This window comes from Epinephelus moara, chromosome 3, assembly GCF_006386435.1.
Source record: "Epinephelus moara isolate mb chromosome 3, YSFRI_EMoa_1.0, whole genome shotgun sequence".
Classification (NCBI taxonomy): domain Eukaryota; kingdom Metazoa; phylum Chordata; class Actinopteri; order Perciformes; family Serranidae; genus Epinephelus; species Epinephelus moara.
Genome location: NC_065508.1, coordinates 21772690 through 21789428, shown reverse-complemented (window position 1 = coordinate 21789428; position 16739 = coordinate 21772690). Strand labels below are relative to the sequence as shown.

Below are 16739 nucleotides of genomic sequence, written 5' to 3'. Positions count from 1 at the left end.
GATTTATATATTTATTTCATGATTTATTTGGCTCCACCGACGCTGATAGTTCTGCAGCTGGACTGGGACTGGACTTTTGTCAAGCAACACACCAACATTCCTGCATGCTAGCTGCTACGCTTGTAAGCTAGGTCTACACTTTACTAGGGATTTACCTGACGACTAACTTCCCTGTCGACGAAAGGAAAATTTTAATTAAGACTAGTCGACAAGTCTAACAAAAGGAAAACACTCAGAAAACAGTCAAAATTTAGCATAATTTATTGTTAAGTATTTGAAACATTGTCCCAAAAATATTGTGTGCATTAAGAGCACTTTGAAGTCTTAAATCACAATCTTAAACAACCATGTCGGATTTTATATGCCGCTGAAGTATATCTCTCCAATTTCCCACCGTGCTGTTTTAAAACTCCATTTTACTCGAGCATTACCGCGGGAAGGGGGACCGCTGTCTGACGGCTCTGTAGCACCCACTAGTGGCGGGTGGCTGCATGACAGTTAAGTGACTTTATACATGAATAAAACACTACATTGGTTTAACCGACTAATATTTCTGGTGCCAACTAGCGAGTGGACAGATGTTTAATCGTAAGACGTCTAATCGCGTGCATCCCTACACGTTACAACAGATCAGCTACTTGGTATCACGTAGGCTACATCTGTGTGTTTCGATTTGTTTTGCAACCAGTGAAATTAGAGTCTGTTGACTGATTGTTGGTAGTGAAAGGTCGTTTTTCATTCAGGGGAGTGTCATGAGATGCTGCCGTTTTGAATGTTATTGGGGTTTTTTTGTTGGTATGTCGAGTAATGTTGAAAGCTGAAGCTTTTGTTCTTGATTTTGTCCCCAGAAAGTCTTAACTGGTTTCACTCAAGGACCTGAGAAGACCAGTGCAACAAAGGAAACAATTTGATTACATTCATCAAGTGTTTTTTTTTTAACCTTTTCTGGGGTTGCTACCTTGTTGTTGTGGCAAGTCGGGTCCAGAGAAACTCGTCCTGTCTGTCCTACAGCAGAGTCACACCTGATCTGGATGTTAGGTTTGTTTACAAAATTAGCTTTTTAGGAAATTGCATTGCAAATCACAGTGAGCAAGTGTCATGTCATTGGCGTCAGAATGAACCCTAGACTTTGACTGCAATGTCTTTTTGTCTGTTCGAAGAGGGGAGTGTTGCAGCAGGCGTTGCATGATGAACGCGAGGTCGTTAGGAACACTTGATGTAAACCAGACGCCTGTTTAAGGGCTGCACGGAGCTCGAGGGAGAGGCTAAGGAGGAACAAGTGACAGAGAGGAGGAGGAGGAGGCGGTGGCACGGGGCAGATGTGGTCTTGGCAGAGGAAAGCAGATGGGATCACCATGGCGGTTGATGTAAAAGTACGTGTGGGGAGATTTCTGCCAGTTTTACAGAGGAGCCATCATCCACAGAGTCCCGAAGCAGGACTGAAGGTTTAACTGCAAAATGCAAGCTGGGTTGATGTCTCTCTTGCTATAAATTTGAGTCCTGCTGCTCTCCTCGTTTTCCCGTCTTTTAAACATTACCAGCCGCACTGATCTCTCTCTTCCGCCAGCAGTTTGGCCTAAATCCTGTTTTGTTTCCTTTTTTTCTTGTCCTTTCTCTTAATCTGCTGTCAGAGCCTCAGTGCTCTTGCTTTCTGTTCTTGTTGACTTTTTGCCCTCTTGCCTGCCATTTCTCTCAGGATGGCCAGACCAGCTGCCAGATCCCTCAAGGCAGACTTGGTGAAAAGCGTTCTTGATCCCATGCATGTTTTTCTAGAAAGTGAAATAGCTTTATACTGTTGTTGATTCATTTTTATTCTGCGGTTGCTGTAAATTTTTAATGGGAAATTGCTGTTTTCCTTCCTTTTTCCGGCCTTTGCCCTGCTTTTCTGTGTTCCCGATCTTATCCCTCAAGATGTGTGTGCACCTGATGAATTAGTTTGTTGCTCTCAAAACCATCGGGCACGTAGCCCTCTTTACTTGGCAGCTAGCCTGAGGTTGTTTTTCCCCTGGTTGGATGTAATGTTTTAGAGGCTAGCTGAACTCCCCATGTCTCATAGAGCTGTGGTATTTGAAAGTGGATTTGAGGGGGTGTTGGGTATACCTTTTTTCTTTTTGAAATTAAAATTGACACTCCTCCTTTTACAAATTTCCTGCAGATGTTTATGATCATGTCCATGCAACATAGCGGGCTATTTGCTCAAACTCAGCAAAAGAACAGAAGCTCTCTCCTTAAACGAGCTTTTCAGACCTGCCAGGCTGGCAAACGGCCCGTGGTGCCTCTCTTGTTTAAGGAAGGAAATCAATGTAATTTCCTATGTTGATAGCCTTGGAATCATCTAAATTTAAAATATCTTTATCTACCTCCGCATTACAACAGCAAGCCATGGATTCACTTAATAATTCAATACATTTTGATTAACTTGCTCCTGGGCTGGCGTGGGCTTCCCTGGAGCACGCCAAGCTGACACGAAAGGTGGGTCACACCCGGTATTTATTTTGCCTGTGCTCAGGCGGAGACGGCACACTTGTGGAGATGTTTGCTGGAGACTTGACTGAAAGGAGCTTAAGTGCTGTAAGATGGGAGCAGTGGCTGTTAATGAGATTAGAGCGGCATTCAGGCCAGCGCAGAATGTGATTCAGAAAACAACTCTGATATGGGTGTAACGGTACATTTATTGGTACAGGAGAACACTGAGATCGGCGTGTGACTGGTTGTGGTTCGGCGCGCCGTATGAACCAAATAATTACGGTCCTGTGAGCCAAACACAGTCTAATTACAGTCTGACTCTTTGCAGGTGTGGAACAGCAACTCAAAAGTGCAAGTTGTACCTGAGTGTTGGCAGTGTGTTGCTTTCTGTCTGTTAGCTAAACTGTGCTGGTCTGGCTTCTCTTTCCAAAACTGTTTGAAAGCATCATGGTTTCCCAGTAAATTATGGCATCACTGGTGAGGGTGTACCAAGCAGGGTTTTTGGGGCTGATCACTGATCACCAATCAGAAGATCTATCTGAAGCCTTGTATTTATTGTGTTGCATTATTTATTTATTTACGTATTCTTGACAACATTGTTTATTAAGTATCAAAGTCAAGAGATGAGAAAGTGTCATGAACTGACTTTATTCATTAGCAAGCAACATCTACAACATATTCCTCTGTCAGAGACACATCTTAAACCATAGCAGTGTTCTGCAGTGTTACAAGTTAGTCTTTGTCCTGTGTCAAATGTCCTTGTTAGTTTTTGCCATATTTAGTCAGCCTCCTCCTGATTTTCTCTTAGTGAAGTTTAAGTTGACTAAAAGTCTGGACATTTTAGTCTCATCGTAGGCTGAAAATGCCAGGTGCTCCTCAGGAAAGGCCCAGCTAAGGAGCGTTTTAGAGTGCTTTGGAGGCGCAGCTTTTTTTCAACTGAGATGTGTTGGTTGCATCTGGTGGCTATGATTTGAAAAATCTGTGCAAGTAAACATGGTGGCACAAGGTAGATGCATGCATGGAGAGGACGAGCCTGCCAGTCTGTGTGTGTTCATCAGAGGAAACATCATATATACATACTGTATTTAAACATATTTCTCCTCCATTGTTGTTGTTCAGCTTTTGTAAGATGTGACGGATACCTTTCCAGTATTTGACCCTCCTCCACTATGACTGAACAGCTAGAGTGACATTGACAAGCACAGCAGTTTTACCCAAAGTTAAAAAAATTTCAACTCATGGCGCTCAGAAAAAAAAGACCAACTAGTAGTACTCAGCGCAGAATTTACGCCCAGTGCCTCGTCGCAGCGTAAATTAGCGGCTCAGTCATTGCAAAGCATTAAAAAAATTGCTTTGGTGGACATGGCCCCCTAGTCTTAGTCAAAGAACCCCTATTTTATTACAGTTTTAGTTAATGAAAACTGTTTAGTCTCAAGTCTTTTGTAGTCCTCGGATTACGTTGAACATATCGGTCAATCTAATTAAGGCAAAACCAAATGACAGCATGACAAAGTTTGTCATTTTCGTCAGACTTATCTCACATATTAACAGCACAGGTTGAATTATTACTTGCCACACTACAGTTTCACATCGGCATTCCCCACGTATAACCAACACTTTCGACGCTGACCAACAGGTGGACATGCACATAGATCATAGTCTGCATGTTAGCAGCGTGGTTAGAAATTGTCTCACGTACTTTGCATCATCTAATCGGTCTTTGTAGAGAACAAAGATTAGACTGTTTAAAATGAATATTGTCTGATAATGATCAGTGGCTGATTATATAAGGGAGGCTGAAACAGACTGAGATACTGATCCTTTTTACCCATGGTGTTTAAGCAGTGAGTTGTCAATGGCCGTGGGAGACACACTGTTACACATAGCAGATATTTTTGAGAATTGTATGCTCACAATGTGTAAGAGCCACATGTTTAATGTTTCGTGTGCACATTAATTTGCTGCACACAGCTATTGCTTTTAATTTAATTTAATTACACATTACTTTTTGGCCATTTGTAAATGTCTGAGTACATTAATTTTTACAACAAAATGAAAATGATTTAAATCTTGGTTTTCCCCACTGGACCGAAAAACAAAACCAGGGTTCTATTGAACTGTGACTTTGTGTACCGTTACACTCTTAAACCCTGGTATTAAAACTCAATGTGCAAAACAGCAGAAAGCACCTGAAACCTTCACAGCCTAAAAGCAGGCCGCAGCAGGTTTCTGCTTAACCTCTAAACTCTTGTTTGCATTTACATTGACCGTTTTACGATGTTTTTGTGATATGCTTCCCAGATGTCACTTTAGAAATGACTGACTGTTTTGCATTCCAGGAAATGTGAAATTTCACTATCAAGGTGTCCAGAGTTAACTGGCAGGTCCTTGAAAATGGCTCGTCACGCTTATCGAATTGCCTGAGGGGAAACCGTGTCACAATTCTCCTTCACTGATTGTTCCTACAAGTGGATGCACAAAGATCCTACTCTGAGTTACCTGTGTGTTTGATTAGAAACATAATCGCTCGTGGCTACATCTATAATACAGACAGTCTGTCAGACTTGAATTACAAGGTGTTTCATAATGTGATCCATAGGACTGAATTCATTAAGTGTTTTTAGTCAGTGTCATTGTGAAACTGTGTTCAGAGTTGGTGTCATCCATGCAAACAGTAGCTTCATATAAATACTCTGAAGTGGAGACATAGGTTTGTTAGAATGGCAGTTTTCTCAAATTTAAGTGCCTTCTTCAAAACAGAAATAATTTTGAGTTTGTGATGTTTGCTGTTTAATCCACCCCCTCCCCCCTCCCTACCATATAGGCCCATTTTTGTCTTTTTTTTTTTTTTTTTTAGCAAGAACAGGCGATCTTTCGGGGTGTCACTGTGTGTCCAGCATTTCTTGTCATTAATCTGCAATAAACATAGTATTTCATTTAGGCCCTTATTAAAAGACTGTAAAGGGACTTAGAACTTCATGATGGAAGCATATGATGGCTATTTAGATTTTTTGCAGCATTTATTGGGTTGAAGCCGTTTGTTACACAAATTTGGTGCTAAATTAAACACTTTTTACCACTCGAGATTTGATAAAAATGGTTGAAAATGAGAATATCACATTAAGACACCAAGAACTCGAGGAACTCTGAAGAAACATTTTTTTTTACATTTGGAGATTTCTGTAGTAATTGCATTTTTTGGCAATGGGATGGCGAGCACTTTTGTCCCATCTGAAACCACAAGCCACACATCCTCTGAATGCCCGAGGTCTCTGTTTTGTGGTTGTAAACTTTCATGAGGCTGATTGTCCTCGAGGTCACAATAGGCCATTTTTACAGTGGGGTCAAGTTTTGCAAAATGGTCTCACCTCATTGAAATGACTACTGTGGGGACTTGCATCATCACACACGAATAAGATTGAGCTCACTGAATTCACAAGAGACTCGGCTTTAAATTCATGCCCAATTTTTGAAATTCCAATATTGTTTAGGGACCCCAGTGTGCAGAAATATTCAAATACAATAGGCCAAAATAATGTTTTTTCCCCCCTCAAACTTCATGGGGCTAGCATAAAGTGGGCATGTCTGTAAACGGGAGACTTGTGGGCACCCATAGAACCCATTTTCATTCTTATGTCTTGAAGCGAGAGGTCATGAAACCCCTTTGGAAATGTTCATGCCAGTTTTTCGCTCGCCAAAAATTTAGCTAAACTTTGGAGCGTTGTTTAACCTTCCCGATTAGATGGCATGACGTGATTGGTATCATTGAATTATGTCTTCTAGATTGACATGATAACAGTCAGCTACAGCCTCTGAAAGATGGTAATGTTGGCCGAGAACGCTGGCATCCCCGCGGAGTGAAAAGGTTACGCACCTTTACCTGTAAGGCCGTTTATATGTGAGCTTTTTTTTGTTTTACACAAGCAAGGCAAAGCTTGGTGACTAGAAAATCTAACTTCAAAGCTGGTTGTTGGTGATACAGTGTATGTGACAATATGTTTGCTATGACAGTTGGTGCTCCCATACTTACTCTTGTAAACATTGATGAATATCCCTATAAGTGTTTGTGCCATCTGATGTGAAGGCTGCTTCATGCTCTGCTTCGACCACAGCCAGCAGCAACACGCACCACTCTCACTGTAATTGTAAATTGAGTTTTTGTTGCTGTCAAGATTGACATTGTTTGCCCTGCAAAGTTCTTAAAGGTTCGTAAAAATGGCACCGAAACTCTTAAAGCTTTCCACTCAGCTCACATTTTTCTTTCTCTCTCTCTCTCTTTTTTTTCCTCCTCAGCCGAGGATGATGGGTTGTGGGAGAACGGTCTTTCCTACGAGTGTCGCACGCTGCTGTTCAAAGCCATCCACAACTTGCTGGAGCGCTGCCTCATGAACCGCAGCTTCGTTCGCATCGGCAAGTGGTTTGTCAAGCCCTACGAGAAGGATGAGAAGCCCATCAACAAAAGGTACGTTGGCACCACTTGTTCTGCTGAGTTCTTACCCACGTTGTGTCTCCTTCGGGGCGCTGCTCTGCACGTGTACCTGCGCTGTGGAAATGGGTATTTTTTTCTGTAACCACTGCCCTTCTAGGCACGTTATGTCTCTTGTTGTTAGGTGGTGATGTGGTGTGGTGCAGTTCAGGCTGAGCAACAGACACAGGGTTCTCAATTTTTATGTGTAGGTCAGTGTGTAGGCTATTGAACTCGCACTGTTCCCACTGGCAGAACCTGATATACATATATGTGTTCATAAGGCTGCTCTGGATGGAGGCAGAGATAAAAAAATCATATATTGTACTGGAGATTCACTGCTCATGTTTTACTTAAGTCTTATCTTGTTTTAAGTATCTTGCGATACTGAGGCCAGTGCGGTTTTTATTTCTTTAAACAGTTAAGAGACAGAACATTGTTTTCTAGTTGGAGCCGTGCCTCGTTTTCAAACTGTATGGTTTGACTAAAATGAACAATGACAGCAATATAGTTCACGATGAGCAGCGCTAAAATCAACCTGCGTAGTTGTCCCTCCATTATGACATTAGAAAGTGTCACATTTATCTTGCAAGTGTACTCTTCTTCAACGTTTTGTTTACTTCCTGGATTTTTCCCACATGGAAATTCTGACCAATCAAGAGCAGCTTTATCGCAGAAGGCATTTGATCTGGTCTGCTTGTTGCTTGTTGCTGTGAGAACACGAACCAACTCTAGGCAATTATGCAACCTGTTTGTTGGTGCTGTACAGTGATTCTTTCTCCCCAGCATCAACAAGATATTGAGGTTGAAAAGCATTTTTCAGCATGAGTTCAGAGGTGTAGCTCACCTGCAAAACACATGCAAAATGAACTTGTTTTTATACCCCAAGTGGCACAGCTTGCCATACTGTTATCTCCACATTAGTTCAGTAGAAACTGCTGGCTGCTGTTTATTTTGTGAGCCCCACTAACTTGTGGGTCACTGGCTTGCAGGTTGCTTTGCATTTAGTTTTTTAACGGAGCACAGTTGGACACTTCTGACAGCTGCTGTACCGAAGGCAAACAAACAAAGGATCATAAACGGATCAGGCTTTATACAGCGTTATTGATGTGTCACACAAAATGTCTGTATTGGCCCCACATCCCTGCATTGTACACTATATTACAGTTATGATATGAGAGTTTTAAAAAAGACTGAAAGAGGTGCCGGAGTGCCAGCACTGTCTGTGTCCTATCTCTCCTCTCGCTCTGAGTGTGTTTGTGTACAACTGAGACATCCTGCACCTCCTCTGTGCTATCTGCTGAGTTGGATTTCTTGCCCTTGGTGTCTGGGTTTATTGATAAGAGACAGAGACGCGAGTAGTGAGGAGAAAATGACCGTAGCAGTTTTTACCTTGCACCCCCACCGACCCCTCCTACCCCACCCTGTCTCCACATTTAACACACAGCTATTGTTTTGGAGTTGTTGTTTTTTCTCATGTGGTTTTGGAAATTATAATTGTAGTGTGAGGTGTGACAGATTAATGCATGTGTAACACCTGCAGGGCAGTGTAAGATGAGAAAGCAGACACTCCAGAGTCAAAGAGGCTGTGTGTTTTTTTTTAAAAATGCATTTGATAGCTACCACACTCCCAGCACTATTTTGTGAGTGCATGTGTTATTGTTTTTGGAGTTGTTACGGTGTTGTTGCCAGATTTCCCAGTCAGGTGACCATGGGGGCAGTGCAGCGACATAATCTTGTGTGTGCACACAGACACGTGTGTATGTGTGTTTGTTTGCAGGCCAGTTGCTCTGTCCAGGATAGAAATGGCCAGAACTGGGCTATCTGCTGTCAGCTTGTCTTTATCATCACCTCAATGTGAGGTGGCAGATCAGAGACTCTTCCAGGGCCTTGCATCTGTAGACAATGGCTCTTATCTGTCAGGACAAGTATGATAGATTTTCACTTAACCGGCAGAATAATAGACAAAAGGATAGACAAAATAATACTGAAGAACAAGCCACTTCTCTTTAAATTCATGGCTTGTTTTTAGCTCTATTGCCTCTTTACCCAGTACGCTGATCACAGAGGGCCCCAGTCAAGGGAGAAAAAAAAAACAATGGTCTTTTCCTCTGCTCTGGAATTCACAGGCCACCCTCTGTCTGTGTGTCTGGCTCTCCCTCTCTCTCCCCTTCCCTTCATCCCCCTCTGCTGTCACGGAGCAGACTGGGCAGGTTATAAATAGTGGTGCAACCACCCTGAATCTTAGTTGTCGTCAAGGATGTTTTTCCTCTCCCTTTGGTGTGTTCCACTGTGCTCCAGCCACGCTGGGATTTCGACAAACAAAGCACCACAGAACTGTGACGGAAATTTACAAGATCGCTTTTGTGTTTGTTTGTTTGTTTTATGTTGCTACTGCGCCGAGACCAGCTGGTCTAACAGTGATGCTGTTATTGATGTAGGGCTGTGGTATTTGTAATTAATCAATGGCTCAGGATGTCGGTTTTCGTTTCTGTGGGACTAAGTAATGCTGAGTTCACAGTGATGTGTCCCTCTGTCTTTTGCCTGCATGTGATCCACTGCTCCTTTGCCTTTTATGTGTCGCGTCAACATGGAGATGCTCAAGTTTGTAGATAGAGCTGTGACAATTAATGTATCAGGCCTAGTCGTCGACTTTTAAATTAATCGCTAACTGATTATCAATTATTTAATTTAAAGTAATTTTTCAAGGAAAAAAATAGTACAAAGTCTCTGATTCCAGCCTCTTAAATGTGAATATTTTCTGGCTTCTTCACTCCTCTTTGACAGTGAACTGAATATTTTCTGTTGGTTGACAAAACAGGACATTTGAGGATGTCATCTGGTGCATTTTATTGATCAGACAACTAATTTATTAATCAATTAAACAATGAAAATAATAGTTACTGCAGCCCTATGTAACAGTACATTTTATTCGGGCTGTACCAAATAGTTTAAAGCTTCATTTACAACATTGACATTTAAATTCTAAGTCAACATTCGAATACTACACAGCTTTTTTCCCCCTGCCTACTCATTCTGTTTAAACCCGGTGTTTCTGCACAGTTGGAGATAAAGATTAAGCCATATTGATATAATTAGTATTATACTGTTTGTAGAATTAGATTCCAGTGTTGGCTGCCCAGGAGTACTTACGACTTGTGTGATCCAGACATTTTCAGTAACTGCAGTGCGTTGTAAAGTCCATAAGATAGATATACTAATCTCCAAAATCCAAGTTTTTGGTGTTCCTGCAGTTCTTTAATAAGGCTTAGAAGGCATTGAATTTAATAATCTAAAAATAAGGCATTAATTGGAATTAAAATGTCTATAATCAGTCTTTAAAAAGTCTTAAAATACTAAGACATGTGAAGCATGTAAATGTATATATTTTTTTTTAAATAATTTACAGCGTTTTTTTGTTTTGTTTTTTGTTTTTTCCCCAATTTTGGTTATTGTAAAAAAAATTTCTTAAATTTTATTCTGGGTAGCATTTAAAGTTTTAAAAAGTCTTAAATTGACCTTGTCTTAAGCTGTAGGATTTTTAGCTAATGAAATACTCAGCTTCAGTTCACAATCGTTTGCGTTTAGCCTTTCAAAAACTACATATTTACTGCTGTCAAACTGTGTGTTTCCCGCACACAAAGCGAGGCACGCACCTATATTAACGTAGCGCTCTCGCAGCTATCTAAAGGCATCATAAGTTATATTTACTTATCAAAGAAGGTTGATTTAATAATAATAATTAAAAAAAGACCAACTCTGATGAATCACTTCTTTTAAATTTAGGATTTTGCTTAAGAATTTTTTTTTTTTTTTCCCCATCTAAAAATTTGATGACAGACATTGAAAGATTTATTGACGCTTTTATGTCAGCGCTCAGATCTTACATCGCTCTCAGTAACTTGTTGATTTCATAGTGAATGGAATCAAACATTTCCAGGGAATTCCCGCTCTTATTGTCCAGTGAAAACTTAACTGTGCATTGTTTCACGCCCGTCATTCGTGGACTACTTTTCCTTCCTTCCTAAAGACACAAACACAATAAAGTGATTCATCAACAGTGTGAGTTATTGCCTCATCTGTCTTCTCTCTAAATCATAAATGAATTCGCAGTAAACACACCTGTGACCACAGAACTCTCATGAAATATAATTGCACAATGTAATTGTTTTCTTTAGAGCATAATCAGTACAGTAATAATAAAAGGATAATTGTGATAGGCATCATTAATATTAAGAGTTTCCTTATGGTATATTGTCCAAACAATTAGTTAGTTGCACCCTAATCAATTATCAAAATAGTTTCAGATTGATTTTCTGTCTGCAGATCTTCATGAATGCACCCTTGTGGCACACTCGTCACTGTCAGTCATTAGTCCGAACCTTCGCAAAGCTAGAAATAATAAGTACTAAAAGATATTCTTGTGTGGGCCACTCAAATCGAATCTGCTTTTGGGAAACACCCCTCTGATCATCAGAAGACTCCTCTGCAGCATCCAAAGCCTCCAGTTGGTGGAGGCTGTGGCCAGCTGACAGTGTTCATAACCTCAACCCCAGACCTCAGCCTGTGTTGAAATGCTTACATCATCTCTCCCTCGCTCTCCCTCCCCTCCGCCTCCTCCTCTTATTTTAGCCTGATGCGTGTGGTAAGCAGAAGGCAGCAAACTGAATTCTCAGAATCTTTGATAATGATGACCTCTATTAGTGCTTCTTATTGTCTTTTCATATCAAGAAGTTATTAGGATTGAGTCACATTTTCTCAGAGACTCATGTTTTTCAGCCCCTGAGGAAATGAAATGTGTCAAGATTAAACAATTGAACTGTTTTTGATAGATTCTTAAAAATAAATCAGTGCACATTGATTGGTTGAAGCCTTTTGTTTTTGATGTGAACTGCAAACTGCAGCAGTATGTGTTGATACAGCTGACAGTAATTCTCTTTGTCTGGAGTGCAGGCGGCTCCAAGTTGTGCAGCCTGGTTGTTTCTGTGAACCTTGTGCTGCTAGGTAGACTGGCTTCAGGAAACACAGAGAGAGTGAGAGCAGGAGAGAACACAAGGGAAGGAGGGAGGGAGGGAACGAGCAAGGGAGAGCTCCTCTTGGTTGTCATGGCAGCAGGGAAATGCACCATGGGATCGTGTGTTTCCAAGGTGAAGCGGGATGCTCGTGCTCCATTGGTCAGCTTAAGGCAGACTAACTCGTTGTCTTGCTCCTAATTGGCTGCATCAACAAAATTCAGAGCAGCATTAAATCCAGCCTGCTTTGATGTTTCAATTTGATCAGGACAAAGGGGATATCATTTCTTTTTATCTGCTTGACGTGCTCTCTGTGTTAAAAGCAGCATTTACGAGACCCTACAATGTACTCCAACTGCGCTGCAATCAGGAGAGTGTTAGATTACAACTCCACTGTATTTAAATATGTGTAGTCGGTTGTGCATTTAGTTGTTGTTGTCTGACTGAAAGCATCATTAACAAATCAAGCTGTTATGAAATGAGGCCAGTGTGCAGCAGCTCATGTTGCAAGAGCAAATGATGAATGCAAACCACAGTTATACAATAACAAATATGCCGCCTGCATAAACACATGCGACTGTCTGTGCTTTTCTGCATGACTGTGTGCTATGTGGCTGAGCACATTCTTCTTCTATTGTTTTGGTCCGACGTTGGGAGGTGAATGTGTGAGTCCTGGTGCGCTGTGGCAGGCGGAAGCACAGAGCAGCACTCTGTTAAGTAGGACAGTGCAGGATAAAGGGCCACTGCCTCCAGTCTGGGGCTAAAGCGCTAAATTTATCCCCTCCCTGCTCCCAGCACAACACAAACACACACAGGGAGACGGCCACACAAACACTCGGCAACAATCAGCATGCGAGCCAGTCCACACCGAGGGCAGTCGAGGAGTTGGCACACAGCTTTTCGCTGGAATTATTGACGTTAAGACACACGAAATGCAGCCAGATGACCTGCATATATGACATGTAGCGTGCATACGGACTTATACTGCCGATATAGATATGCAACACGACTCAGCACCTCTCCTACGTACCCCGCCCCCAGCACTCGACCCCCTACCCCCTGGTCTTCCTTATACTTCATCAGTCTCTCAAGCAGCAGGAACTCCAGGGAGACTGGGCTGAGGGACCATGTGACCCGGCGCTCTGGATATATCATGTTGCTGGAGAGATCCTGTCCAGAAGATAAATATGGCTCTTAAAGGAAAATACCAGTGTTTTTCATTGGTATGGTTCATTTCCTTAATTGCTCCGCAATTATATATTATTAATAGTCTGTTTCCCATTGCATCGCTTTAGTGGTACAATTTAAAGCAAAGTCTTGTGCATCACTGACCTTACAAAGACCCTACCATTTGAAGCTATCTGCCAATTTACTTAATTTTAACCATATCCCCTCATTTGAACTGTCAGCCTCAAATACCGACTGCACTGCTTGAAAACACATTTCGCCATTTAAGGGGACTGTTATGCTCATTTTCAGGTTCAGACTTGTATTTTAGCTTTCTACTAGAACATGTTTACATGCTTTAATGGTCAAAACACACTTTATTCTGCTCATACTGTGCTGGAACATCTGTATTCACGTTCTGTCTGAAACCTCATGTTGCCCTCCTGGAAAAGTTCATTCTGCTCCGATTGTTCAGTGTGTCTGGGTCTTCTGTAACTCTGTGTCTCCACAATATTATGACAGCAGTGGGAATGACTGCAACAGAGAATAGAGGCACTTCTGACAGTGAAAAATCAGCAATAAAAGCTTCTAAACACACACAACAAAGCATGTTTCAGTCAGACTGTTTAATTCATTTCAATTCAAAACACTATTTGTCCTTGAGGGGCAGTTTGCAGAGGCAATTAGAGTAAGTTAAAGCTGTAGTAATTTAAAAACACATTATAATACAAGTATAACACATCTTCCTAACATAGAGAGAGCAAGGAAACTCTGGCGGATGGAGCGCCAAAAAGTGTGCAGCTATACAGGGAGTTTATCAAGCCATGAGCGAGCCTGTTCAACAGCTTTGGCAAAATAGACCCAGGGTGAGCGATGTTTCAAGCAAGAGACACATCGCTTAGCCTGCTCACTGATCCACGGAGCAGGTTAGGACATCTTCATTGGGAAACACTGAAAGAATCCGATGTTTGCTTGCTCACTTGTTGGTGACACTTTTGGTCAGGAAGAGGTGTAATACGTGAAGGCAAAAATAAGTTGTACAAATAATGAAAGTGATGTGATAATGAAGATAGTATTAGTGCAAAGTAACGTGCACATTATTAAAATGATATGATAATTAAGATTATAGTAGCGCAAAAATAACATGCGCACATTGATGATAATGATATCAGGGAGAAATTAACAGCAGATTACATGTTTCCCTGACGTTAGCACGCAGCTACATGTAGCAGTGTACCTGCAGCTGGGCAGTAACTGTGTGTAGTGGCACTTTCTCCCATTAAAAATCACCATTAAGTTTCTTAACACAACTGGACATGTTCCTGCAGGAATATGATCCCAAATCAGGGAGAAATTATCAACATCCGCAACTAAGATCATAGGTTTCTCCGATGTTAGCATGTAGCTACATGTAGCAGTATACTTGCAGCAGGGAAATGACTGTATGTAGCCATTAAAAGCTTCCTTACACAACTGGACATGTTCCTGCAGGAATATGATCCCCAATCTGGGAGAAATTACCAACCCTGGCATCTAAGATCATAGATTTCCCTGATGTTAGCATGTAGCTACGTGTAGCAGCATAGGCTACATAATGTAAACATTTGCAGTAGCTTGCCTGTTGCAGGTGACCATGTAAAGAAATTGGTCACAGTCTGACGTCATCTTGTAACCCAAGGAGGAGAACACATTTGATTTTTGCTCACAAGGATACTGTTACATACATTTACCTCATTATCTGAAACTTTGGCCATATTAAAATATGAATATCTGGCATTTTGACATCATATATATGACAGAAAATGGGGAAAAGCATAATAGGGCTCCTTTAATGTATTACCTGACAGAAATAAATAAACCATTTATCTTAAAATTCTACCAGTCAAGATGGATTATGATGAACAAGGTATAGCATTTCCAAGTTAACGAGTCCTATGATTTACAGAAGCCAATACGACAGTAACATATCATGACACAGCGTGCACAGTGAACAAAATGCATACAATGTCTCAAGTAGTGCGGAGTAATAAGAGACCTTCAGAAAACTCATAGCGTGTTATTATAATATTTTCCCACTAATTTCCGCTCCTGAATGCCTGCCTCATTTCTTCTAATGCCAGCGAGAGGCCCTCAGAGAACAAAGAATTTATCTCTCATTACTAAAGTTAACAGCCGTCATCGCCTTTTTATGTGTCGCGGCACTGAGGAAACCCATATTGTGTCAGCAGTGGAATTCAAGGGTAGCAGCAGGGACACGTTTCACTGTTAGCGGAGGGAATCCTGTGCCCTTACATTTCCTCTGCTCCCTCTGTTCTTCACACCCTCCCGCCTCCTCAGCTACTGCAGCCTGCATTCCAACCATTCCTCCCATTTTCATATGTGACCTGAGGCTATGGCAGGGCCAGGGGCCAAGCGAAGGTCTGAGGAAGTCGTCATAGTTAATCCGTCAGGCGTCCCTCCTTCTCGCTTCCACTCTGTCCTTCTCTAAATAACTGTGATTGCTGTGGTGCTGTCTTTAATCCAGAGGTTCAGACAGATGGCCACATTTAAAGATAATCCCGTATATGGTGTTGGACCTTTCACCTCATCACTGTGGACTACAAGGTGGCTGCGCTGTATGTACAGATTTACCTCGACACAGGGTAAAGCAATCTCCAGAGAGACCTTAAAATGAGGTTATTCTAAACATATGTGTGTGAGACAAATTTACGTTCTACTTTTAATTCACTGCATTTGCTAATCATGAATTTAAGACTCCTTAAAGGGTGAGTACACCCCAAAATCAAAAATGTAGATATTTTTCCTCTTGGATGTAGTGCTGTTTATCAGTCTAGTTTTTTTTGGTGTGAGTAGTTGATGTAGAGATGTCTGCCTTCTCTCCACTATAATAGAACTAGATAGCACTCGGCTTGTGGTGCCAAAACAGAATTAAATTTAAAAGCTCAATAGCAATGTGTCTTTTAAGAAATCATGAACTGGCTACTCAAGGTAATCCACAGACCTTGTTCAATCAATCAATCAATTTTATTTATAAAGCCCAATATCACAAATCACAATTTGCCTCACAGGGCTTTACAGCATACGACATCCCTCTGTCCTTATGACCCTCGCAGCGGATAAGGAAAAACTCCCCAAAAAAAACCCTTGTTGTGAGCAGTTTCATGTAGGAACCATTTTCGTTCTACTGAACTACACCTGTCAACCTCACCCCTCTCCTGCTGCGCAGAAGGAAGCGTGCATCTACTGCTAGCTCGCCTAGCACCACCTCAAGCCGAGTGCCATCTAGTTCCATTATGTTAGAGGGAAGATTGGTCCCAATAATCATCTCTGCAGACCCGATTGTCTGTTGCAGTCTGTTCCTGTCCAGTTTGGTGGCAGATCCAAACCAGACAGTGATGGACGTGCAGAGAAGAGACTGGATTATGGTGGTGTAGAAAGTGATCAGCAGTTCCTAAGGCAGGTTGAGCTTCCTGAGCTGTCGCAGGAAGTACAGCCTCTGCTGGGCCTTTTTCCTGACAGTGTCCATGTGGGAGGTCCACTTCAGGTCACTAGAGATTGTGGTACCCAAAAAACCTGATGGTGAGGCGGGGCAGTGTTGGGGCGCTTCTCCTGAAGTCCACTGTCATCTT

The 16739-nt window shown here is 41.7% G+C and overlaps 1 protein-coding gene across 1 annotated transcript in view; it reads left to right on the top strand.

Annotated features, from left to right (window-relative positions):
- The window catches only part of med13a (mediator complex subunit 13a), a 111742-nt gene that overhangs the window by 25830 nt on the left and 69173 nt on the right, over positions 1–16739 (top strand). Inside the window, exon 4 of the mRNA XM_050035193.1 lies at positions 6760–6928. Within this exon, the coding sequence (XP_049891150.1) occupies positions 6760–6928 (169 nt within the window). The remainder of the gene's footprint in view (positions 1–6759; positions 6929–16739) is intronic.